This window comes from Haematobia irritans, chromosome 1 (assembly GCF_050003625.1).
Source record: "Haematobia irritans isolate KBUSLIRL chromosome 1, ASM5000362v1, whole genome shotgun sequence".
NCBI classification, from domain to species: Eukaryota; Metazoa; Arthropoda; class Insecta; order Diptera; family Muscidae; genus Haematobia; species Haematobia irritans.
The window spans coordinates 41877715-41905128 of record NC_134397.1 but is presented as its reverse complement, the minus strand read 5'-3'; the positions used below and the strand labels follow the sequence as shown (position 1 = coordinate 41905128).

General features: G+C 31.1%; 1 protein-coding gene across 25 annotated transcripts in view; it reads left to right on the top strand.

Annotated features, from left to right (window-relative positions):
- The window catches only part of lap (phosphatidylinositol-binding clathrin assembly protein lap), a 93035-nt gene that overhangs the window by 46565 nt on the left and 19056 nt on the right, over positions 1-27414 (top strand). For 18 of the 25 annotated variants that reach the window (XM_075290034.1, XM_075290038.1, XM_075290049.1 and 15 more), the window contains 4 exons: positions 1284-1376; positions 6857-7126; positions 16108-16357; positions 21975-22074. In XM_075290034.1, the coding sequence (XP_075146149.1) occupies positions 1284-1376; positions 6857-7126; positions 16108-16357; positions 21975-22074 (713 nt within the window). The remainder of the gene's footprint in view (positions 1-1283; positions 1377-6856; positions 7127-16107; positions 16358-21974; positions 22075-27414) is intronic. The other 7 variants (XM_075290042.1, XM_075290045.1, XM_075290043.1 and 4 more) reach the window with 3 other exon arrangements.

Below are 27414 nucleotides of genomic sequence, written 5' to 3'. Positions count from 1 at the left end.
ATATTTCATGCTATTAAAGAACCATTTCATGGTCCTAATGAACTTTTTTCGTTATGTTAATGAAAACATTTCGTTGGCTCAATTTCAATGTGTGTAGAGATAGTTCAAAACAAAAATTTACTACAAAAAAAAAATTTAAGAAGACTGCACAGTTCCGTTTTTCCCAATTTTTTTCCTTCCATTCAGTGTTGCCAGTATTTTTCTGGCTCTTGTCCCCAAATTATGATGTTTTCGTCCCCAAAAACCCCCAATTTAAGCTTAGATTCCTTGCAAAAATCCCCAATTAATTTTTGACAAGTTTTTTTTTGAAACAAGCAAATTAGTAAACATTTAAAAATGGACATTTTTTTAAATCCACAACACCAAGAGACGAGTGGTCGTTTTTCAAATGCTGGAGATAAATTTTCTATAGAAATAAATTTTTAAAAAAAATTTTCTATAGAAATAAAATTTTGACAAAATTTTCTATAGAAATAAAATTTTGACAAAATTTTCTATAGAAATAAAATTTTGGCGAAATTGTCTATAGAAATAGAATTTTGGCAAAATTTCCTATAGAAATAAAAGTTTGTTAACAAAGATTAAACCTATTTCTCGAAAATAATCCCCAAATTTATGGAAATTCCCCACCAAATCCCCAAGTCCCCAACTCAGAAATTTCGTCCCCATTCACGAAAACATATCCCCAATTTGGGGGAAAATCCCCAATACTGGCAACACTGCTTCCAATACTAAACATAAAAATCGATCTCTAATTTTAAAAGTAGAGTGAATAGTGTTATAAATTATCTGTATATTGTTATTGGAGATTCTTTTTCAGTATAGAAGGATGTAATATCATTTTTAGTGGTCCCTTTTTGACTTTTATATTTAAATGAAATATAGTTAAAAAAATCTAAAATATTATGATTTAATTTAAAATGTTATAATTTTTACATTTATCTTAAATTATTTTATTTCAATGTTTAGTTTTTTTTTGCAGAAAATAGCTTTACGACCTAAGTATTTCTAATAACGTTTATTTATCTAATTTTGTATTTTTTTTTTAATTTATATTAAATTTAAAATAATTTTATTTCAATATTTAGTTTTTTTTAGAAAATAGTTTTATGATTTATTTTTATTATTTATTATTTTTATTTATTATTTTTAAATATCGTTTATTTTTATTTATTCTATACTTAAACATAACAAAAAAGAAAATATTTTTGATGTATATTTTTTTTAAACAAAGATTTAATATTCCATCTGTACTAATAGAATTTATTTCATAAAAATAATAGGTTTCAATGGATCTTCGGTACCTACGGCTGCGGCCAATGCTTTTGTATCTGATAGTAATTTCTCGTCTGTATTTGGTAATACAGAGCCAGCCGGTAAGTTTGAACATTTTAAGATCTATGCTTGTTCCCATTATCTTGTTTATCCTTTGTTGATTCGTTTGTTATACTATATTTTACGAATTTATGTTTCAGTTGTTGAATCATAATTTCGTTTGTTTGTAAATGTTCGATATTTAACCCACGCCCCCCAAAATAGTAAACTTAATTAACTTTATTTAATTTAGCAACTCACCAATTAACCTCGCCCTTCTTTCTATAATTTCCATAATATAATAACTTGTTTAAATGTGTATATATACATACTATATTACAATATACCAATAAATGGTGTTGATATTTTTTTAACCATACCCTAATAAACCCCAAAGAATGATATATGATTAAAGAAAAACATTGTTAATGCTATAGAGAAAGAAAGAGAATACAAAAGAAAAATAACAAAATTAACCAAAAATCTCATTTACTAACCGATATACATCTCTCGTTATGTATATTTAATTTTTTTTAATTTAATTAATTTTTTTGATTTTTGTTTAAATTTTTTTTTAAATATTTTTGTCTTATATTAATTTTTTTGGTGTATATTTTTTTTATTAAAATTTTGTAATGGATATTTAGTTTTTGGTTGATAACAAGGATTATAAAGGATATTAACTACGACCTCTCTAACCATAAATGAAAGAGTATGAATATTTTTACCTAGCCAAGCAAAGGTCACTCAAACATTTTGAAATGTTTTTCCCTTGAGTTAATTGAATATACAAATTTATGTTTAGTTCCCAAGATCATAGGTATTTTATTAGTTTATATGAAATTGTTTGTTATGTCTTTTACCCAATGTGTTTGTATTTTAACGTACACCCACGCAAAATATCTTAAAATTTATAATTAAAAAAAAAATATTGTGATAATTAAAAAAATTTTGTTTTTTTGTATCCCTCTTGCGCTTGCAATTAAGAATTGTATCATACTCAGTAATGAATCCGTAATATTAGTGTTGATTGGTAATATTTGTGTTAATTGCTCTAAAAGGTTCCCTTGTTTATTTTTGTGTGCGAAAATTCCGAGATTGCAACAATATGCTTTGGAAAAAGCTGAAATCAAAGATTTCGCAGTTATTTGCCGATAATATTTTTTTATATGGATTATAACAGATTTTCGTGCGAAAGCCTGATCTTAGTGCTAAGGTTAAATTAGTACAAAATACAATATTTTATAATTGCTATCAGAAAGTATTTTATTAACCTTCCTTGTTAGCTATTTGGTATCATGAGAGAAGACAAATGTTGTCCAAAGTGTGCAGATTGCAATATTTAGAAATTTAACATTTTAGCAGTATAGTATATCAGAATTATGACAGTCATACATATTGATAATATAATTGTACATAAAGGGTGATACGGTCAAAATTTGGTCAAGGGAAAACGCGTGTAAATCGGTGAAATCGTTTATTTAAAAAATCAAATTAAATTTCTTTTTCAAGTTCAATTAGTATAAAATTCAGGAAAAATATTCAGTTAGGCTTTCGCTTTTCCAAATCCGAATTGCCGGGCCTCACGCTTGACACCTGCCATCAGATTTTGTACAGCCATCTTGTCCACCTTCTTCGCCGCAGAAAGCCAGTTTGCCTTGAACTGCTGCTCGTCCTTAGCAGTTTTTTAGTCTTCTTTAGGTTCCGCTTGACAATAGCCCAGTATTTCTCAATTGGGCGGAGCTCTGGCGTGTTGGGAGGGTTCTTGTCCTTGGGAACCACCTGCACGTTGTTGGCGGCGTACCACTCCATGGCCTTTTTACCGTAATGGCAAGATGCCAAATCCGGCCAAAACAGTACGGAACAACCGTGTTTCTTCAGGAAAGGCAGCAGACTTTTATTCAAACACTCTTTCACGTAAATTTCTTGGCTGACGGTCCCGGAAGCTATGAAAATGCTGCTTTTCAAGCCACAGGTACAGATGGCTTGCCAATCCAGATATTTCTTTGCGAACTTTGACAGTTTTATGTGCTTGAAAATATCTGCTACCTTTCCCCTTCCTTTTGCCGTATAAAACTCCTGTCCCGGAAGCTGCTTGTAGTCGGCTTTGACGTAGGTTTCGTCGTCCATTACCACGCAGTCAAACTTCGTCAGGGTCGTCGTGTACAGCCTCCGGGATCGCGCTTTGGCCGTCGTATTTGGTTTATCATCGCGATTTGGAGTCACTACCTTCTTGTAAGTTGATAGTCCGGCTCGTTTTTTGGCTCTATGCACGGTTGTAGACGATACACCCAGCTTATTTGCGGCATCTCGGAGAGAGAGGTTAGGGTTTCGCTTGAAACTACCGGCAACTCTCTTTGTCGTCTCAGCGGCTTCCGGTTTTCGATTTCCCCCCGATCCAGACTTCCTGGCTGTCGACAAACGTTCCCCAAACACTTTAATTACGTTTGTAACGGTTGATTTGGCAACTTTTAGCAATTTTGCCAGCTTTGCGTGCGAGTAGCTCGGATTTTCGCGATGCGCGAGCAAAATTTTGATACGCTGCTCTTCTTGCTTGGACGGCATTTTGACAACTGAAGAGTGAATTCCAAAATCAAAATAGAAGCAACATTCTACACACACACACCTTCAAAATGAGGGGTGTTATTGTTTTTTAAATGCAAAATTGAAAGAAATACGTCAAGTTTATATTGACCAAATTTTGACCTATCACCCTTTATTGATAAATAAATTCTTAATTTGAATATCCGGTTCAAAAAATCCAAAAATATTAGAAAAGAAAGAAAGATCAGCTGAAAAAATTTTATGTAGGATTGTAAATAATTGCAGAATATTTTTGATAGTAATAAATTTAAAATGGAGCCAAAAATTACTTCGCAAATTTCAAGGCTCTGCCGTAATATAAATAAAAAGATAATAACCATAAAATATTTACTTGTACATTTTCGGCTCAAACCTCCTTTAGATCTTAAAGTTCTTTTCTATTCGCCCTACTGCACATGCTCAAAAGTGCAATATACCAACAAAAACATGACACATGAGTTTAAAAAAAGTATAACAGTTTTCTGAAACTGTTATAAACCACTATGTTAGTCAAATAATGCCTGATTTTATTACACTTAGTCAATTTATTATGAAACGACTAAAAATAAAATTTCGCATTGGTAATTTGGGAAAATAACAAGTTTATACAACAGTAAGTTCGGCCGAGCCGAATCTTAAATACCCACCACCATGAATCAAATATTATAGTTTCCGTTGAAATGTCAAGGGGTTTTATAACAGATATTTTCCTAAACAGAGCAGTTCAACTAGTACACTACCCGATATATTTAAAATTTTTACCTATGAAGACTATATCATATTCTGGATTTATAAGAACCATTTTTGTTTGAATTTTAGAGGAATCATAATCATCTCGTGTAAGCGTGCAAGAAAATGATGAAATAACGCTTGGATTTGAAATCTAGAATCTGTAGATTTTCACCCCCTTAATTTAAATGATTACGAGAAGTAAAATCTGGAAATTTTACATTCAGTTTCAAGCAATTTTCATGATCAGTGTGCCTTCTATACCCTCAAGAAGTGAAATCGGTCAATATATAGGCCTTACCCATTTCTTTGTGGTCCTAAAATGCCTCTAGATTTCCAATTTCAGGCAAATTGAATAAAAACTACGCTTCTATAAGCCCAAGAAGTAAACTCGAGAGATCGGTCTATATGGGGGATATAGCAAAATATGGACCAATACACGGTACATGTATTTGTAGTCCTCCAATACCTCTAGATTTCTAATTTTAGGCAAAAAGGATAAAAACTTCGGTTTCTATAAGTAAAATTTGGCTATATCTAAACATGGGCCGATACTCACCATTTTCGGCACATCTTTTTATGATCTTAAAATACCTCAAGATTTCCTATTTCAGGCAAATTGGATAAGAACTACGGTTTCTCTAAGCCCAAGAAGTAATATTGGGAGATCGGTCTATATGGGGGCTATACCAAAACATGGACCGATACTCACCATTTTCAGCACACCTCTTTATGGTCCTGAAATACCTCTAGATTTCCAATTTCAGACAAATTGGATAAAAACTACGGTTTCTATAAGCCCAAGACCACAAATCGGGAGGTCGTTTTATATGGGGACCATACCAAAACATGGACCGATACTCACAATTTTTGACACACGTATTTGTGGTCCTACGATACCTTTAGATTTCCAATTTCAGGTAAATTGAATAAAAACTGCAGTTTCTACAAGCCCAAGAAATAAAATCGGGAGATCGGTCTATATGGGGGCTATACCAAAACATGGACCGATACTCACCATTTTTGGCAGACCTCTTAAAGTGCCTCCAAATTTCTGATTTCAAGCAAATTGGATAAAAACTACGGTTTCTACAAGGAGCCACCGTGGTGCAATTGTTAGAATGCCCGCCTTGCGTGGGTTTGATTCCTGCTTCGAACAAACACCAAAAAGTTTTTCAGCGGTGGGTTATCCCACCTCAGTAATGCTGGTGACATTTCTGTGGGTTTCAAAGCTTCTCTAAGTGGTTTCACTGCAATGTGGAACGCCGTTCGGACTCGGCTCTAAAAAAGGAGGTCCCTTGTCATTGAGCTTAACATGGAATCGGGCAGCACTCAGTGATAAGAGAGAAGTTCACCAAAGTGGTATCACAATGGACGGAATAGTCTAAGTGAGCCTGATACATCGGGCTGCCACCTAACCTAACCTATCCTACAAACGGAATGACAAACTTATTATACCCCCGTCACCATTCTATGGTGGTGGGTATAAAAATGTATGTTAGTCCAATGTGTTCAGAAGATTACATCGTTCAAAAAAATTCAAAATTGTATGTACAAGTATATCATTGCCGATGGTTTTTGATTGGAATAAAATGAAAACGAGGACAAAAATACCTTTGTACATTTCCTATTGCAAAATGGATTCGAAGATTTTAAATAATCTCGAAGATCTCCAAAATCCAAGAGATTAAGGAAAGTTTTGCAGGATTTTTGGGCTATCCGATATAGTTTTTGCAGTTTATCACCTTTGAGTTCCGACCTCTTTTAGAGTCTAAAGTTCTTTTCTATTCGTCATACCAGACATGCTATGAATTTGAAGAAAGTATAACAGTTTTATAAAGCCGTTATAAACCACTATATTGATCAAATAACAACTTTTTTGTTATACTTATTTAATTTATTATCACACGACCCAAAATGGAAATTTCGCTTTATTTACAAACTTTTTTTTTATAAATTATTGTAGCGTCAAAAGACATGGTATAACAGTTTGCTGAAAATTTAATTTTGTATTTATTAGAATTTTTCGAAATACTTTATAAAGATATGCGTTGGTGTACGTTAAACAAAAGGTTTTATTATTTATCATTTGAATATTAAAATATTAAAGTTTTGATAGCTATGTGAAAAATTGTTAAGACTAATTTATCAAGAAAAAAAGACCCCCACCCCCCTCTAATTTGATATCATGTATTATGTGTGTGTATATATTTTTTTTATTTTAATTTAGCAACTGGAGCAGCATTAGCAAATCCTTTTTTTGATTCTATGGAACCTCAAAATTTATTCAATGACCACAACACCACAACTTCAACCTCATCATCTTTATTATTAGCATCATCTACGTCTCAATCATCGACAAATGCCCCAAGTGTTAACTACAATATGACTTCCATTGCGATGAATCCAAATGCAAATAATCTCTTTATGGCTGGAGGAGCACCACCGCCGCTAGTAGCGGGGTCCTCCAATACCATTACGGCAACTTCTCAGCCACCAGGTGATCTATTTAATGTTATTAACAAAACTAGCTTGGTTTCCAATATTGGAAACTACAACCAAATCAAAAGCAAAGCAAAGCCTTTTATTGAAAATATCATTTTCTGCCATTTGTCTTCCAAGCTTAAAAGCGTACTTCTTGTTGTAGTATATAAAAACACCTTCTCACACCTTGTTTGTGTACATCCCATATCAATTTTTTTTTCTTAATTTTTTGCTCTGGTAGAAGTAAAAAAAAATAATTGTTATTTATTTAATTTTGTTAACTTTTTCTTTCAATGTTTTTGTTTTGTGTTTTTTAAAACAGCACAAATGTTGAAAAGAAAAGTACGCTTCCTTGGCATATAAATCCTTATTTTTGTACTCATATGTACTTTTAAATGTTCTAAATCATAATGTCCTTTACGTATGTCCTTCAAAAATATTTCATAAATTTTATTTTATGTGAGTTTTGTTTTTGAAACCGAATCATTGGTAATCTAATTTTAGTTTGCTGCTTCCATTTGTCTTTGATAGTTTTTAGTTCATTTTATTCGTTTAGTTTATAGAGTTTATTATAGTATTTCCTATTTTGTATGTTTTCCCAAAGATTTGTTTTTGTTTATTGCTTTAAACTATTTTTGTCAAATTTTGTTTTAATTTTACGATAATATATTTTTTTTTAATATGATTGTGCGCGTGCCTTCATCTGTGTCTGTGTTTTAGGAAATGGAATACCATAAATAAAAACTTTGTACAGGGAACATATTTAATTTAGGGTAAATTTTTAGAGTTTGTAAAATGTGTTTTTTCTAGTAACTTTTCTTGCAGTGTAATTGTGTTTTTACATATAAAAACAGAGGCTTGAAGGAATAAATTTAATGATACAAATTAGAAACTAAAATTTTCATATTTTATGAACAATAGCTAATCATTTGAACAATAATATTATTTTATAACAGTTATCATATATAATTTCACCTTCTAAGAGTTGAATAATACAATTATACATCCATATGTTGAAAATGAACTAAGCTAAGAGCAACGAATATTTAAAATGCTGGTTTTTTCACGCTATAAGATATGTATAACAGTTTGATGGAACTGTTATATTAATGATATTTGAGAATTGCATCGAATTTATCTAGTTTATTTTTTTGCAATAGCTTCTAACGATTATATAATAGCGTCCGATAATTGTTATACAGTCTGATGTCATAGGTAATAACAATATTTATTTTATTTACATATTTATTTTAATTGAATATTACAATACATAAAAAAAGCACTAGCAACTATAAATGTCAAATGCTCTTGGCCTAGACTGATAACAACAAATATTTAGCTTTTTATGTTGCCGTTTATAAGTAGAATTACTCTTTTGAACATTCATATAGTCGTATATTTCCCTTCCAATATGTAGGTATATATTTAGGGCGGTTATGCAGATGTAAAACGTCGGGTAGGGGGTGTTCCCTTTCAACCAATTTTTTTGTTTTTTAATTGTTCTGTAATCAAATCTTCTACATTTCTTGTGAATTTCAAGCGTGTTTTGTCAAGGGGAGGGAGGTATACTTCTCCACAACATACAGTCAATAAATCGGAAAAAATAAAAGGACTTAAAAATTTACCATATTAACATTTGTTAAAGTGTTGGACATGGAGGACATGCCTTTCCCAAACATATACCGATACCGGAAAGTGAAGCACCCTCTATGAAAATCAAATTTTGTCAACTCCATGTAAATTTAATTTTTTTACTTAAAAAAGTCTGGCAGAAGCCTGTGGAAAAATCATAAAATTATGTACCGAGTTCCCATTTATCGACAATCCTCTACTTTCTATTTTCAAAAAATCGGGCAAAAGGGAACCCCCTCCTTCGCTCCTCCCCGACCAGATATCATAAATTCACGTACCCTATATTCATTTCATAAACTATTCCCCTTCCCCAACCAAACATCGAAGAATCATGTACCCTGTATAAATTTAATCATCTTCTACCAATTTCATGTGCATCGGAGAAGGTTCTTGTAAAGGGACGTTACTTTCTCTGCAAATTCCAAGAAAATCTGTAAACTTTCCTTCAAGTTTCATAGTGTGGAGCAAGGAGAAGGTTCCCGTCCAAATACCCAACAATCAAGTGCACCATATTGATTTCATAACCTTCCCCTACGGCCTGTGTAAATTTCAAGTAAACTTGAGAATTCTAGTTTTTTTCAGTTTTAGAGGAGGTCTCCCTCCCCGTCCCAATATCGTGCAGACGTCCCGTCCAAATACCCAACAATCAAGTGCACCATATTGATTTCATAACCTTCCCCTACGGCCTTTGTAAATTTCAAGTAAACTTGAGAATTCTAGTTTTTTCAGTTTTAGAGGAGGTCTCCCTCCCCGTCCCAATATCGTGCAGACGTCCGAGAAAATCTCAAGCAATTTATAAGCCCAATTTTTAAACAGCAAGGCAAAGGGAGGCAGCAAGGAGGTCCGAATATCACAAAATCCATTATAATAATATAACCTACCCCACATCTTCTGTAAATTTCAAGTTTCAAGTGGAAAAGTTTAATTGTTTCACGGTATATACTTGAGGAGAAATGAGGTCCCCCTGTGCCCTTTTATTTTTCCCCGACCAAATATTAAAAAATCATATACCTCATATAAATTTCATAATCTCCCTGTAGGATAGGTTAGGTTAGGTGGCAGCCCGATGTATCAGGCTCACTTAGACTATTCAGTCCATTGTGATACCACATTGGTGGACTTCTCTCTTATCACTGAGTGCTGCCCGATTCCATGTTAATCTCATTGACAAGGGACCTCCTTTTTATAGCCGAGTCCGAACGGCGTTCCACATTGCAGTGAAACCACTTAGAGAAGCGTTGAAACCCTCAGAAATGTCACCTGCATTACTGAGTTGGGATAATCCACCGCTGAAAAACCTTTTGGTGTTCGGTCGAAGCAGGAATCGAACCCACGACCTTGTGTATGCAAAGCGGGCATGCTAACCATTGCATCACGGTGGTTCCCCCGTAAAATTTCAGTTAGTCGACAAATTTAAGTTTTTTCACTGTACTTTAAAAAAAAAGTCGGACAAAGGGAAGGCCCCCCTCCTCGACCAAATATCGAAAGTAAAGTAGCTGTTCTTTGCCTAGACGCCCCTTTTCAACATTCCCTGAGAATTTCAAGCTAATCGGATAATTTTGTTCCAATTTTCAAAATGTCGGGCAAAGCAGAGATCCCCTTCCCGTTCAAATATTAAAAAATCAGGTACCCCATAATAAATACATAACCTCACGGCGTGTTCTCTGTAAATGTCAAGTAAATCAAAAAATTTTTGTTTTTTATTTTTTTACTGACTTTAAACAAAAATCCTATAAAGAATGGTCCACATCCGCGACCAAATATCGAAAAATAAAGTAGCGGGCATCACCACTAACATTCCTTGGAAATTTCACCCAAATCGGAGAACTTTTGCCCAGTTTTGAAAAAGTCAGGCAAGGGGGATGTCCCCCTCTCCCACCAGATATCCAAAAATGAGGTACCCTATTTTCACCACATGATTACCCTCTACGTTCTCCGAACATTTTTCATGTGTATAAAATAAAATTATTTTATAGCAAAAGCAACTGCGATGAATTCAAATTATAAATTTTTGTAATAGAGCTGTGTGTAAAAAAAGATTTTTCCGCTTTTCCGTTGAAACTTTTTTGAATTTCCTTTGCTATAAACCTCACAGAGACCGAGACCTTTCCAACGAATGCAAAATCATGGAAATAGGTTCGATCGTACTGGAGTTATTGCGTCAGTAAGGAAAACCCCACTTATTTTTATATAGTAGATTTCGAATGTCCTTAGGGTTACATAGATTTTTTTTTCTGAACAAATCTTTCTTTCGTTTTTTTCTTGATGGAATACTAGTATAACAGTTTTTGTTTAAAACGTTGTCTTAGGATTAGGGTTTACAATCGATCAAAAACGTATTTAAAACTGTTATAAACACTATATCACGTAGTGTAAATTGTTATGTTAAGTTTTCCACATCTTTTGTCTTGTACATGATGATGAGGGGAATATTTCATTTTTTAATTAGGAAATAGTATAACAATTTAAACTTAATATAATATTTGGATATTTTGTTTACGATAGTTAATAAATAGGAAATTATTTTATTTTTCTCTAATTTTTTTTTGGAAAATCTAATTTTTTACAAGGTCAAACAATTTTTGCGATCTTCCTTTAAGCCTCGGTGTAACATTTTCTTTTTCATATCCAAAGGAGTATTAGATTTGCAATAGATCGCAATATAAAGGCCATATTGGAATATTATAAATACAATATTTTTGTGTGTAAATATTATTTAAGATAACAAATAAAATGGTGGTGGTTATAATAAATATTTCTGTAAATAAAACTACACATCTCATAAACTAATCTCATTTGCTTGCTTTGTTTTTCTTCTTTTGTTGTTGTACGTATTAAACAAAAATACATGCCTCATATTTATGAACGTACACAATGCACAAGAAATGACTTTATAGGTAAATGCATTTACATAAAATATGTAAAGTAAATATTTGAAAATATAATTTTTTCATATTAAAATTTGCAATTTATCTGTATAACAGTTTTATTTATCTGTATAACAGTTTTATAAAAACACAATAAGGGAATAAATGTTTTGTTTAGAAGAATATAAATGAAATCCAAAATAGTATAACAGTTATTCTACATCGGTATTCAATCTAACTTAAAATCTATTTTTTGTGTATGACGTTTTTATAAAATTTCTCGGAATTATGAAATATTTAAAAATCAGAAGAAAATAACAGATATTCAAAGTAAATTATAAATTTTAAATATAGATCTGAATTATTACCAAATTTATTCGTAGAAATTGGATAAAAAATATATAAATTTAGAAATGGGGAATGAAGAATAAAACGTATAACAGATTTCTTAAACTGGTATAATCATAAAACCCTTCGCAATTAGTAGTATTCGCTACATTTATGAGGTGTTATGCAAAATAAGGCGTTGTGAAAATGTTAAGATGTGTATCAAATGAAAGTCTTCTAGACGATCCAGCTTTGCGCATCTGGATACAGTTTTCAATCAATTCATTTTCTGATTTTCAATGTTAAAACTCATTTGATTTTTGAGCCTTAGATGACATTTTTTCAATCGTGGAGGAATAAAATATCTATATTGCTCTATTTTTTTCACACTTTCCTCTTAAAGGTTAAATGATTGAATTTTTATCATTTTCAAATATTTATTTGATATTTTATTTTAAAATCATAAAGAAATATAATCAATATGATTAATTTCTCTAGAAGTCCTATGGTCCATTTTTATACCCATGGTAACGGGGGCATAATAAGTTTGTCATTCCGTTTGTAACACATCGAAATATCGATTTCCGACTATATATATTCTTGATCAGGGAGAAATTCTAAGACGATATAAGCATGTCCGTCTTTCTGTCTGCCTGTTGTAATAACGCTACAGCCTTCAATAATGGCGCTATCGTCCTGAAATTTGGCACAGATTCGTTTTTTGTTTGCAGGCAGGTCAAGTTCGAAGATAGGCTATATCGGTCCAGGTTTTGATATAGTCCCCATATAAATCAACCTCCCGATTTGGGGTCTTGGGCTTATAAAAACCGTAGTTCTTATCCAATTTCCCTGAAATTGGAAATCTAGGTATTTTAAGACTCAACTCAAACCAAATTGTTTCTTATAAATCCAGAATCTGATCAAATCCCCAATTAGGAGATTACTGAAACTATTATTTTGTATTGTATGGGGCCTAGGACCAATACTTCTGGTACCACTCATTCCATGGGTTAATTGATTTTTAAAATTTCCAACCCCTACATAAGCTCAAGTTTTAGCTTGGTATTAATAATAATACTGGTTTGGATATTTATACCCTTCACCACTACTGTGGTACAGGGTATAATAAGTTTGTGCATTTGTATGTAACGCCAAGAAATAGTGGTCATAGACCCATCTTTTAGTATACCGATAGGCTTAGAATTAAATTCTGAGTCGATTTAGCGATGTCCGTCTGTCTGTCCGTCTGTCTGTATATGTAATTTTGTGCACAAAGTATAGCTCGCAATTTAAGTCTGATCGTCCTCAAATTTGGCATAGGGCCGTTTCTTGAGACAGAGACAATCGCTATTGGTTTTGGAAAAAATCGGTTCAGATTTAGATATAGCTGCCATATATATTTATATAGTTAGCGTGTTTATCATCCGATTTTCTTGAAATACCGTACATCCAAAAATTTTATGAATCTCGAAAATCTTGCACAATATCAGCCAAATCGGTTCAGATTTAGATATAGCTCCCATATATATCTTTCGTCCGATTTAGACTCATATGACCACAGAGGCCAAAGTTTACTACCGATCTTCGTGAAATTTTGCACAAAGGGTAGAATTGACATTCTACCAATGCTTGGTAAAATTGATTGAAATCGGTTCAAATTTAGATATAGCACCCATATATATCTTTCGTCCGATTTGAACTTATATGGCCACAAAAGCCAGAGTTTTGCCGTGCTTTGTTTCAAATATTGCACAAGGGGTACGTTTAATAGTATCGTTAAGTGTGTCAAATTTTGTTAAAATCGGTTCAGATTTAGATATAGCTCACATATATATCTTTCGCCCGATTTGGACTTATATGGTCTCAAAATCTAGAGTTTTGCCCTGACTTACTTCAAATTTTGCACAAGCGGTACTTTTAACGATACTATTGTATGTGCCAAATATGGTCAAAATCGATTCAGATTTATTTCTAGCTCCCATATATATCTTTCGTCCGATTTGAACTTATATGGCCTCAAAATCCAAGGGTTTTGCCGTAATTTGCTTCAAATTTCGCACAAGGAGTACGTTTAGTAGTATCGGTAATTGTGCCAAATTTGGTTGAAATCGGTTCAGACTTAGATATGGCTCCCATATATCTTATATCCGATTTGCACTCATATGACCAGGGGGCCCAAAGTTATACTCCCATTTACGTGAAATTTCGCATAGATAGCAGAATTACTATTCTAACTATACATGTGAAATTTAGTCAAAATCGGTTCAGATTATATATAGCTCCCATATATACGTACACCAGAGTTGGGGAAATATGGTAGACTGTTACACATTTTAGACCCATTTTCAATGGAAGTTTACTCCAATTAACTGAAGTAGTTGAGATGGTAACACAAATTTTGGCTTACATAGTGGTGAAGGGTATAATATAGTCGGCCCCGCCCGACTTTAGACTTTACTTACTTGTTATATTAATATAGTTTTGAAATTTTATCCTCCCAATTATTCATAAGTGCAATAGTTTTGTAAAACTGTTATAATTATATAAAAAAATGAAAGCTATCAGTAGATATATAGTCTTCTTGTGAAATAATAGATTTTTATATTGGAAAAATTGTGAAGATTTGAAATTATGTTCTCTCAGGTATAATAATAGTTTTTTTTAACTGTTATAAATGTATATAATAGTTTTTTAAAACTGTTATAAATGCAAATACCTTAAGATAGAGTTTTAAAGGGGGAAGATAATTTCCTTTGGGCTAAATAACAGATTTTTGTAGAGGAAAAATCATCTGGATTTCAATAGTAAACGAGGTTTTTACCATTTCAAGGTGACCGAAATATTTAGTGTTTGGTCACGGACTTGCTTAGTGTTATTAAAATGTTAGGAGTGTTATCCTCAAGTATTGAGTTTTAGAAAAATTTTATATAGAAAAAAATTAACTAAAAACGTAGATTTTTAAAATTATTTTTAATTTTCTGATTATTATAACAGTTTTCTAAATTTGTTATACAAAAAAAAAAAAAAAATAAACATCAACAAAAATAGGTAAATAATACAATAATTCAATACTATACTTAGGAAGTTTAAGACTTTTTGAAGACTATTTTTAAATCAAACCTTAATAAATGCATTTACTATCTTAAAGTCATTTCTTGGGTCAATCTACCCGCCTATCTTTGATCTTTTTCTTTAGAATTTTTTCTTTTATATTTGTTTCTCTTTTTGATTTTTTAAATAGATATTAGAATTACTTGAACATGTTATTTAATTTTTTATTTTTGTAACCAAAACAAAGCAACAAAATCTCAAATTCATCAATATTTATTTTGCAAATGTATTTTTTTCTTCTTCTCTTTTTATGTTTTTTTTTATTATAATTAATTTAATGTAAAACAAACGTATTACAAAAAAAAAACAAAATCAACATTGAAAATATTGTGTGAAATGTAAACTTTAAAAACTATGTGTTTTGGTGGTTGAACATTTATAAATAACAACAATAAAAAATTAATAAATAAATCATGGTGGCACAAATCTCAAAACAAACAAAAAAAATCATAAAAAATATTTAACAAAAATCTCGATAAATAAACAAAAAACGGCAATATCCTAATAAAACAAATGGTGGAATGAACTCATAAATCGGATTAAAATATTCTTGGTTTATATCAATATAATTAAAAACAAAATATGTATACATGTTTTCGTGTTTATATGTATATTATATATTTTGGTTTTTGGGTTTTCATAATGAAATATATTATAAACAATTTTCTAAAAAAAATCTTTATCATATTTTATATATTACATGTAATTTAATGGCCTCCCCTTCCATTTCGTTTCATTATTATTGTAAATATTTTGGGATTTTTTTTTCAAATTACCATTTGAATTAATTTTCATATGCACATTTTCAAATATTCACCACCTTTTGTTAACTTACCACACATAAACATAAACAAACAAATCTCACCTCTATCTCTATTTTCGTGTGGGATTTTTTGTTTGTTTTCATTTTTCAATGTAACAAAAATCTATGGCAAAAAAAAAAAAAAACATTTTCTCATATAAAAAAAAACCGGGTATTGCAAAAAAAATTATCGTAATTAAAAAAATAATAATAAAAACAAACGAAAATAACGTAAACTCGAAAATAACAAAAATAAAGGCTTTGATGCTTTGGGCGATGTATTAAAGCCCGGCATAACAGCCACTTCAGCTACAGTAAACAATTTTGTTGGCCAGTCATCAGCAAATCAAACAAATGTTGTTACTTCAGGTGGTCTTGACCAACAGCTACATCAGCAACAACAGCAGCAGCAACCAGCCAGCACTGGAAAGATCTTGACTGGCGACTTGGATAGTTCGCTAATGTCGCTTGTAGAAAATTTAAATATAAATAAAACAGCTACCACAAAGTGAGTAAAAGTACACATGAAAAAACAAAACAAACGCATATAAACACTCATCAAAATATACACGCAAAAAAAAAACATATTTTTTTTTCTCCTAAAAGAAATTTTAAATTCATTTGAAATTTTGGCGATTTCTTTGTATAGAAAATAATGTCTATAAATTTATATTACAACAGAAAAAAAAAAATATTTTTTTTTGTGTGTACCTTCATGTACATAGCTTGTATTTTGTTCTTTTTATGCTCTACGATTTATTCATTCATTCATCCTATATGTCTGCAGTAAAAATGTCTAGCTTAACTAAACTATGGCTTTATTCAAGTTATCTATTTCTGGTTGTATCCATGGAAAAAGTCCGTATCCGATTTTACATGATTCTATTTTTTATTTGATTAGGTTATTTCCCATTTCATGTCAGCTGACATATACCTAAGTTTGTATTCAGCTTGTTTTACTCTCTAACTTGTCGTTTTCTTTGTACCATTCTCTTATTCTGGGAACTTCTTATTCTTAATAAATTCCAGCCCTGTTTTCAAGCTTGACGTTAGACCCATAAAACGATCTATAGATCTCCGATAGACCAAAGCTTCTCTAAGTTGTTTCATTTCAATGTGGAATGCCGTGCCGATTCGAATATAGAAAGGAGGTTCCATGTCATTGAGCTAAACGTACACGCAAAAATATCACTACCATTTTTATTATTTTCTAAAACAATTTCAATTAAAAATTTAATTGGGTCAACAAAATTCAATCACGAAAATTAGTGGTATCAATTAAATTTTTAAATGGATCAATTATTTTTTTAATTGACGTTGATGATTGATGCTATCATTTCTTTGATTGAAGAAATATCAATTAAAAATTAATTGGATCAATTAATTTCGTGATTGAAATATCGGCCTGCTGCTACACCTAGTTTCGATGTCCGTCCGTTCAAATCTTGTTAATTTTCGAACGAAATCCGCTATTTTGGCAGAAACTTGGCACAAGTAGTTGTTATTGATGTATGTCGGATGTTATTGCAAATAGGCTATATTAGATCATCGATCTCTAGATTTGGCTTTTGGGACAACCAGGAAGACCAAATTTCATCTGATCCGGTTAAAATTTTGTACGTGATATTTGCCTTTTAACAACCATGAATTGGCCCATGATTGTACATAGTCCATAAATAAACTGACTCCCGATTTGATTTCCGGAGGAGGTCCATAAACGTATAATCGGCAGTACTCAGTGATAAGGGAGAATTTCACCACTATGGTTCATAATGGACTGAATAGTCTAAGTGAGCTTGGAATTTTGGGCTGTAGCTATACCTAATTTCGATGTCCGCCCGTTCAAATCACGATAACTTTCGAACGAACTCGGCTATTTTAGCAGAAACTTGGCATATGTAGTTGTTATTGATGTACGTCCGATGGTATTGTAAATGCACTATATTGCACCCCATATAAACCGATCTCTAGATTTGGCTTTTAGGGCAACCTGGAAGAAAAAATTTCATGCGATCCTGTTAAAAGTCTCTAAGTGATATTTACCTTCTAACAACCATGCATTGGAACATACAGCAAAAAATTTGGAAGTTCTTCCAAAGGCACAACTTTAAAAGCACTTCCAGAAGATGTACTCCCAATGATGTTCTTTAGTTTAACTACACAAGGAGTTCTTTTAATTAAATTTTTTGTGACTTGCTTTTTACTTTTTTTAATGGGTAATTTTCTACCTTTTTTGTTTCAAATTGGTTAAAAACAGTTTAAGAATTCATAAAATGGTACAAATTATTTAAATTGTGTCAAAAAAAATGCTAAATTCAATCTGAAAAAATTGTGAAATTTTGAACATATTTCAGGGAAGCGTTAGAATTCATTAAAAATTATAAAAAATTATTTTTTACATCCAAAACATTGAATTCGGATCACACCTAAAGAAGTGATGGAAATTCAGTGCACCGGCTGTTGAAATGGAGGACTTCCGTCCTATGACAAGCCAATGTTAAATTCATCGCTTCTGCGTCAATTTTGCACCACTTCCGGATCCAAAAAGAACATTTTCATTACCTTTTTGGCGACGCTTTTTTTTGCTGGGGGTCCATCCGATGATTACATATATAGCCCATATATATACTGACTTCCGATTTGATTTCCGGAACCTCTTAGAAGAACAAATTTCATCGTGTCCGGTAAAAATTTTGGACCTGATACAGTCATGCAAAAATTGTCCATAATTACCATTCAAACTAGTCCCCATGCAGAAATTGGTCCATATTTATATTTAGCCCATACATAAAGTGACCCTCAGATTTGATTTAGGTCTAAGACCCCATAAATTATATACATTCTGAGTGCTGAAATTCAGAGTCGATCTAGCGATGTCCTCCCGTCTGTCCGTCAGTCTGTGGAAATCACGCTAACTTCCGAACGAAACAATATATCGATTTGAAACTTGGGCACAAGTAGTTGTTATTGATGTAGGTCGGATGGTATTGCAAATGGGCCATATCGGACTACTTTTACGTATAGCCCCCATATAAACGAATAAAGATTTGGCATGCGGAGCCTCTTAGAGAAGCAAAATTCATCCGATCCAGTTGAAATTTGGTACGTGGTGTTAGTATATGGTCTCTAACAACCATGCAGGAATTGGTCCATATCGGTCCATAATTATATGTAGCCCCCATATAAACCGATCCCCAGATTTGACCTCCGGAGCCTCTTGGAAGAGCAAAATTCACCCGATCCGCTTGAAATTTGGTACGTGGTGTTAGTATATGGTCTTATGTAAAAAACAATGTAAAAATTGACCCATACCGGTCTTAATTATATATAAACCCCATTTAAACCGATCCTCAGATTTGACCTCCGGAGCTCTTGGAAGAGCAAAATTCATCCGATCCGGTTGAAATTTGGTACGTGGTGTTAGTATATGACCTCAAACACCCATGCAAAATTGGTCCACATCGGTCCACAATTATGTATTGCCCCCATATAAACCCATTTCTAGATTTTGCTTGCGGATCCTCTTGGAGGAGCAAATTTCAAGTGATCCGATTGAAATTTGGTACGTGATGTTAGTATATGGATCGATTCATGACAAAAATTGGTCCATATCGGTCTATAGTTATATATAGCCCCCATATAAAACGATCCCCAGATTTGATCTAAGGACCCAGGTTAGGCAGATTCCCAGATTTTAATTCTTGAGTCCTCTGGAGGAGAAAATTTCATCCGATCAGGTTGAAATTTGGTAGGTTGTGTTAGTATATGGACTCACAACCATGCCAAAATTGGTTGATATCGGCTCATAAGTATTTATAGCCCCCATATAAACCGAAACCCAGATTTGACTTCAGAAGCCTCTTGGAGGAGCAAATACCATTAGCCTCAGTAGAAATTTTGTACGTTGGTTAAGTATATGTTCTCTAACAACCATGTACAAATTGGTCCATATCTGTCCATAATTATATATAGCCCCGAGATAAACCGATCCCCAGATTTTTCTTCGTGAGTGTTCTGGATTTTATCTGATCCTACTAAAATTTAGAACTAGTCGCACAAAAATTGGTCCATATCGGTACATAATTATATATGGAACTCATTAGTTCGTATCGGTTCAACATTATTTATAGACTCCTCTATATCCACCTGATCAAAAACGAAAGAAGCTTATATAGGTATTTATTCTGTCTTTTTTGTCTAACATATATACCCCATATGGACTAACTTACAATTTAGAATACGATGTGAAGATGTTTTGTGATACCTTGCCATCAACATCAAACCCCATAATTATATATAGCCCTCATATAAACCGATCCCCCGATTTGGCTTGCAGAGCCTCTAAGAGCAACAATTTTCATCCGATCCGGCTGAAATTTGGTACATGGTGTTAGTATATGGTCTCTAACAACCATGCAAAAATTGGTCCATATCGGTCTATAATTATATATAGCCCCCATATAAATCGATCCCCCGATTTGGCTTGCGGAGCCCCTAAGAGAAGCAAATTTCATCCGATCCGGCTGAAATTTGGTACATGGTTTTAGTATATGATCTCTAACAACCATGTAAAAATTGGTTCACATCGGTCCATAATTATATATAGCCCCCATATAAACCGCTCCCCCGATTTGGCTTGCGGAGCCCCTAAGGGAAGCAAATTTCATCCGATCCGGCTGAAATTTGGTACATGGTGTTAGTATATGATATCTAACAACCATGCAAAAATCCATAATTATATATAGCCTCCGGTCCATAATTATATATAGCCTCCATATAAACCGATCCCCCGATTTGGCTTGCGGAGCCTCTAAGAGAAGCAAATTTCATCCGACCCGGCTGAAATTTGGTACATGGTGTTAGTATATGGTCTCTAACAACCATGCAAAAATTGGTCCTTATGGGTCCACTTTTACGTATAGCCCCCATATAAACCGATCACCAGATTTGACCTCCGGAGCCTCTTGGAAGACCAAAATTTATTTGGTTCAGTTGGAATTTGGTATGCGATGTTAATATATGGCCTCAAACACCCATGCAAAAATTGGTTGATATCGGTCCATAATTATATATAGCCCCCATATAAACCGATCCCCAGATTTGACCTCCGGAGCACCTTGGAAGAGCAAAATTCTTCCCATTCGGTTGAAATTTGGTACGTGATGTTAGTATAGGGTATCCAACAACCATGCAGGAATTGGTTCCTATCAGTCCATAATAATATATAGCTCCCATATAAACCGATCCCCAGATTTGACCTCCGGTGCCTTTTGGAGCAGCAAAATTCATCCGATCTGATTGAAATTTGGTACGTGGTGGTAGTATATGATATTTAACAACCATGTGAGTTGAAATTTGTGGATGACAGTCTTTCGTAGAAGTTTCTACGCAATCCATGGTGGAGGGTACATAAGATTCGGTCTGGCCGAACTTACGGCCGTATATACTTGTTTTTATTTTAGTTTTACGAGAGGAAAAGGAAACACCATGAAATAAATATTTCCAAAAATTAATATTACTTATACGTTCTTTGGAGCGTATGAAAAATATTTATATGTGTTAATCATACATACAATGGTTCCAATAGATTTTCAATGTGTCTGCAATGCTACATTCACAGCTATTCATTCAAAAGGGAATTTTACAAAAAGATACAAAAGCCAATTTCGCCTTTCGTAGTAAATAGAACATCGAGCACTATATTCACATTATGCTTTAGACAATTTAAAAAAAAATCAACAAAAAAAGACAAACTCTGTATGCGTCTATTTATTTATTTATTATTCTAAGTGAGCCTGAATCTTAATCGGGCTGCCACTTTAACCTAACCTAACCTAACATTTAGTTATTCTTTGGACATTTTCAAAGTTACGTTTAGTTCATGCCTATCAATCACACGCCACATTTTTCAATCAAAGAAGCTTAATGTTCATATCCTTCCTTAATAGAATCCTTTCTACAAATGTGGTCCCTTTCCAAACACTTCATAACAAACCCTCAAATCATCATAATCTTCATTCTTTCCATTCATCCTCCCTAAAGAATAAAACTAAGAAAACCCCCTCAAAAAAAGGAAAAAACAATACGAAAAACAAACTCTTCTTCCCATTATTCATTTTCCATAGACCTGTGCAATGGAATTCACCGAAAAATACCGCGAAACCTGGTGCTAATTGGACACCTCAACCTATGGCTGCTACAACTGGTGCTGGCTATCGTCCAATGGTGAGTGTTTTGTCTTTGCTTTAAACTCAAAAAAAAAAAAAAACAAGAAATCAAATAAGAATAAATCGTACAACCAGAAACAGAATATCAATCGAATCACCAAAACTGAAAAAAATTAAATAAAATAAAATTAGAAGAAAACGAAATATTTTATATAATGTATTCTAACGAAAAGAAGTGTGCTGTTTTTTTTTTTTGTTTTTAACTTAATAAAAATAGAAAACATAGGTCAGATTCTTTTGTTACTTAGTTAAATGCTTATTAAAAAAAATTGCAAAAACAAAAATAATAATAATAATTAGTGATAAAATAATGAGAAATTTCTTAATTTTTTAAAAAGGCTTGACATTTTATTGAATATAATAAATTTTTTTTTGGAAAGATCTTTAAATAATAAAAAATTATATAAAATTTTTATGTTTTTATTTTTTAAGCCAAATCAAAAAACAAAAAAAAAAAAAAACGAATACATGAAATTTGTGCCAGTTGAAGCTTTTGCTATAACATTATGAAAAATATTATTTATAAAGTTTATAATTTTATTTTATTTATTTTTGTATTTCTATGTCTATTTATATTTTATTTATTTATTTTTTTGCTATTCTCTTATAGACTAATTCACTATTGTATTTTGATTATTTTGATTTTTTATATAAGTTGCTATTAATTCTAAATTTTATTTGCTTTCATAGAAAAATTTACTTGAAGACATAACATTTTTTTTAAATCGCCATAGATTTTCACACTTGTCAGCCACTTAACCTTTTCCATACAATAGCTTATGGTTTTGTGTTCTTATACCTCTTGAAGAGATTCCGCACTAATACACCTAATTCACTGAATATAAATATTTTTTATAAATTTTTTTACGAATAGGAATAAAGAATTTACCATGGACATATTGTGAATATTTATCAATAGAAATAAAATGGGAGATATATTGTTTTAACGAAAAAATTTCATAAAAAAAAAAAAAAAACAAATAAAAAAAAGATTTAATAAAAAATAATTAATAACAATATAAAAATAAAGCCAAAAAACCAACTAATTCAAAATACAATTGAAAGAAGTACAGGATTATTCCGCCACTGGTTAGTCACAGTCAGCCAGGCACAGTTCTGAGACCGGTTAGTTACTTTAACATGAGTCTTTCATTGGCGAGATAACATAAGTTTACTCTTTATGGCGAACAACTAGAAGTGCCTGTATGTAATAGGTACTTTTCGTTAATGTGGTATCACAATGGACTGAATAGTCAAGTGAGCCTGAAACTTAATCGGGCTGCCACTTTAACCTAACCTAACCTATGGCCAACGTTGCCGTTATTGGCTTTAAAGAGCCAAATTGGCTCTTCTTTGTACTGCTGGCCATTTTCTGATTCTTTATTTTCTATCTCTTTATTTTGGCTCCAAATTTTACTCTTTTCCATTTTTCTGATGTTTCTCAATTCAAATGCCTAAATTGAAGAGCCCAATGAAAATAGGGACAAATCAAATTTAAAACAAGACTGTAAAGTTGTATCGAAATTTGGTGTAACAACCATGTTAAAAAAAAAAATCCCAAATCTGTTCCATACTGGATGAGTACGTCATTCTATGAATTTAGTTCACAAGGTCGCATTAGAATGCATACCGAAGCAAACTAACAGATAAGCTTATTAATCACGATTGCCACAATTGGTAGAATTCTACCAAAAATCATAGATTTTGTACTGTTTGTTAGATTGGTAGAAATCTTGATGTTTTGGTAGATCTTGCACAATATTCCTCTCCTACTTATAGATACTTCACAAATTTTCTATAGAAATAAAATTTTGATAAAACCTTCTCTAGAAATAAAATTTTGAGAAAATTTTCTGTATAAATAAAATTTTCAGAAAAATTTCTATAGAAATGACATTTTGACAAAATTTCCATCAGAAATAAAATTTCGACAAAGTTTTCAAATTTTGGCAAAATTTTCTATAGAAATAAAATTTTGACAAAATTTTGCTATAGAAATAAAATGACAAAATTTTGCTAAAGAAATAAAATTTTGATATAGAAATAATATTGTTGACAAAATTTTTTATAGCAATAAAATTTTGACAAAATTTTCTATAGAAATAAAATGTTGACAAAATTTTCTATAGAAATAAAATTTTTACAAAATTTTCTAGAGAAATAAAATTTTCTATAGAAGTAAAATGTTGACTAAATTTTCAATAGAAATTAATTTTGACATAATTTTCAATAGAAATTAATTTTGACATAATTTTCAATAGAAATTAATTTTGACAAAATTTTCTATAGAAATAAATTTTGACTAAATTTTCTATAGAAATAAAATTTTGACAAAATTTTTTATAGAAATAAAAATTTGACAAAATTTTCTATAGAAATAAAATTTTGACAAAATTTTCTATAGAAATAAAATTTTGACAAAATTTTCTATAGAAATAAAATTTGACAAAATTTTCTATAGCAATAAAATTTTGACAAAATTTTCTATAGAAATAAGATTTTGACAAAATTTTCTATAGAAATAAAATGTTGACAAAATTTTCTATAGAAATAAAATTTTGGCAAATTTTTCTATAGAAATAAAATTTTGACAAAATTGTCTATAGAAATAAAATTTTGACTAAATTTTCTATAGAAATGAAATTTTGACAAAATTTCCATCAGAAATAAAATTTTGACAAAGTTTTCAAATTTTGGCAAAATTTTCTATAGAAATAAAATTTTGTCAAAATTATATTTCTATAGATATAGAAATAAAATGACAAAATTTTGCTAAAGAAATAAAATTTTGATATAGAAATAAAATGTTGACAAACTTTTTATAGCAATAAAATTTTCTATAGAAATAAAATTTTGTCAAAATTTTATTTCTATAGATATAGAAATAAAATGACAAAATTTTGCTAAAGAAATAAAATTTTGATATAGAAATAAAATGTTGACAAAATTTTTATAGCAATAAAATTTTGACAAAATTTTCTATAGAAATAAAATTTTGATAAAATAAAATTTTTACAAAATTTTGTATAGAAATAAAATTTTGACAAAATTTTCTATAGGAACAAAATTTTCTAAAGAAATAAGATTTTGACAAAATATTCTATAGAAATAAAATTTTGACAAAATTTTGCTATAGAAATAAAATGACAAAATTTTGCTAAAGAAATAAAATTTTTACAACATTTTCTATAGAAATAAAATATTGAGAAAATTTTCTATAGAAATAAACTGTCTGAATTTATTTTGATAATTGGTTGATAGTTTTGCTGCAAGTAGAGGATACTGATGGGGAATGTGGTAATTCCGAAACGTGCGTCCATCCAATCATCTTGCAGTCTATAGGGCTTTGCCCAAATAAATTTGACAAACATTCTTTTCCTCTGTTGGTTAAGCTACTAAGTTTAGTCAATGCATGGTTTTAAGCTGAAATCAAAAACAAGAAAATGAAATAAAATTTTGACAAAATTTTCTACAGAAATAAAATTTTGACAAAATTTTCTTAGAAATAAAATTTTGACAGAGTTTTCTAGAGTAATAAAATTTTCTATAGAAGTAAAATGTTGACTAAATTTTCAATAGAAATTAATTTTGACAAAATTTTCTATAGAAATAAATTTTGACAAAATTTTCTATAGAAATAAAATTTTGACAAAATTTTCTATAGAAATAAAATTTGACAAAATTTTCTATAGCAATAAAATTTTGACAAAATTTTCTATAGAAATAAGATTTTGAAAAAATTTTCTATAGAAATAAAATGTTGACAAAATTTTCTATAGAAATAAAATTTTGGCAAAATTTTCTATAGAAATAAAATTTTGACAAAATTTTCTATAGAAATAAAATTTTGACAAAATTTTCTATAGAAATAAAATTTTGGTAAAATTTTCTATAGAAATAAAATTTTCACAAAATGTTCAATAGAAATTAATTTTGACAAAATTTTCTATAGAAATAAAATTTTGCCAAAATTTTCTATAAAAATAAAATTTTGACAAAATTTTCTATAAAAATAAAATTTTGAGAAAATTTTTGACAAAATTTTCTATAAAAATAAAATTTTGACAAAATTTTCTATAGAAATAAAATTTTGACAAAATTTTCTATAGAAATAAAAATGTGACACAATATTCTATATATTCTACAAACATTTTTGATAAAATTTTCTATAGAAATAAGATTTTGAGAAAATTTTCTGTAGAAATAAATTATTACAAAATAAATATAAATAAAATTTTGCAAAATAAGATTTTTTGTTTTTTAGTAAAATTTTCTTCAAATTTTTGGTAGATTATTTATGGCTCTTGTAGGAGCCACCGTGGTGCAATGGTTAGCATGCCCGCCTTGCATACACAGGGTCGTGAGTTCGATTCCTGCTTCGACCGAACATCAAAAAGTTTTTAGCAGTGGATTATCCCACCTCAGTAATGGTTGTGACATTTCTGAGGGTTTCAAAGCTTCTCTAAGTGGTTTCACTGCAATGTGGAACGCCGTTCGGACTCGTCTATAAAATGGAGGTCGTCCCATGTCATTGAGCTTAACATGGAATCGGGCAGCACTCAGTGATAAGAGAGAAGTTCATCAATGTGGTATCACAATGGACTGAATAGTCAAAGTGAGCCTGATAAATCGGGCTGCCACCTAACCTAACCTATGGCTCGTGTGGCAACCTTGTTCTTAATACGAAATGTCATCTTTCGAACACCATTTGGCGCAAATCGATCTGACTTAAACGCCATTGCACATTTTCTTTTTACTACACCTGATACAGAAATAAAAAATATATATATATATGAATTAAAAATTAACAATAATAAATTAAACAAAACAATAGTAAAAAGAAAATTTATAACAATAGATAAAATAGAAATATAAAATGTATACCAAACAAGTATATACAGCACTAAGTTCGGCCGGGCCGAATCTTAAATACCCACCACCATGAACCAGATATTAGGGTTTCCTTTGAAATTTCAGGAGGGCTAGAGGACTTGAGGACACTTCCCGAAGATAAATTTAAAGATTTCACCTATGAAGACTATATCAGATTCTGGATTTATAAGAACCATTTTTGTTTGAGTTTTAGAGGAATCATTAACATCTCTTGTAAGTGTGCAAGAAAATTATAAAATAACGTCTTGATTTGAAATCTTAAATCTGTAGAAGAAAAATCTGGAAATTTTACATTGAGTTTCAAGCAATTTTCATGATCAGTGCGCCTTCTACACCCTCAAAAAGTGAAGTCGGTCTATATGGAGGCATTGCCAAATGGACCGATAAAAACTTAATCCGATACACGTTTTTGTGAGCCTAAAATACCAGAATATTTACAATTTCA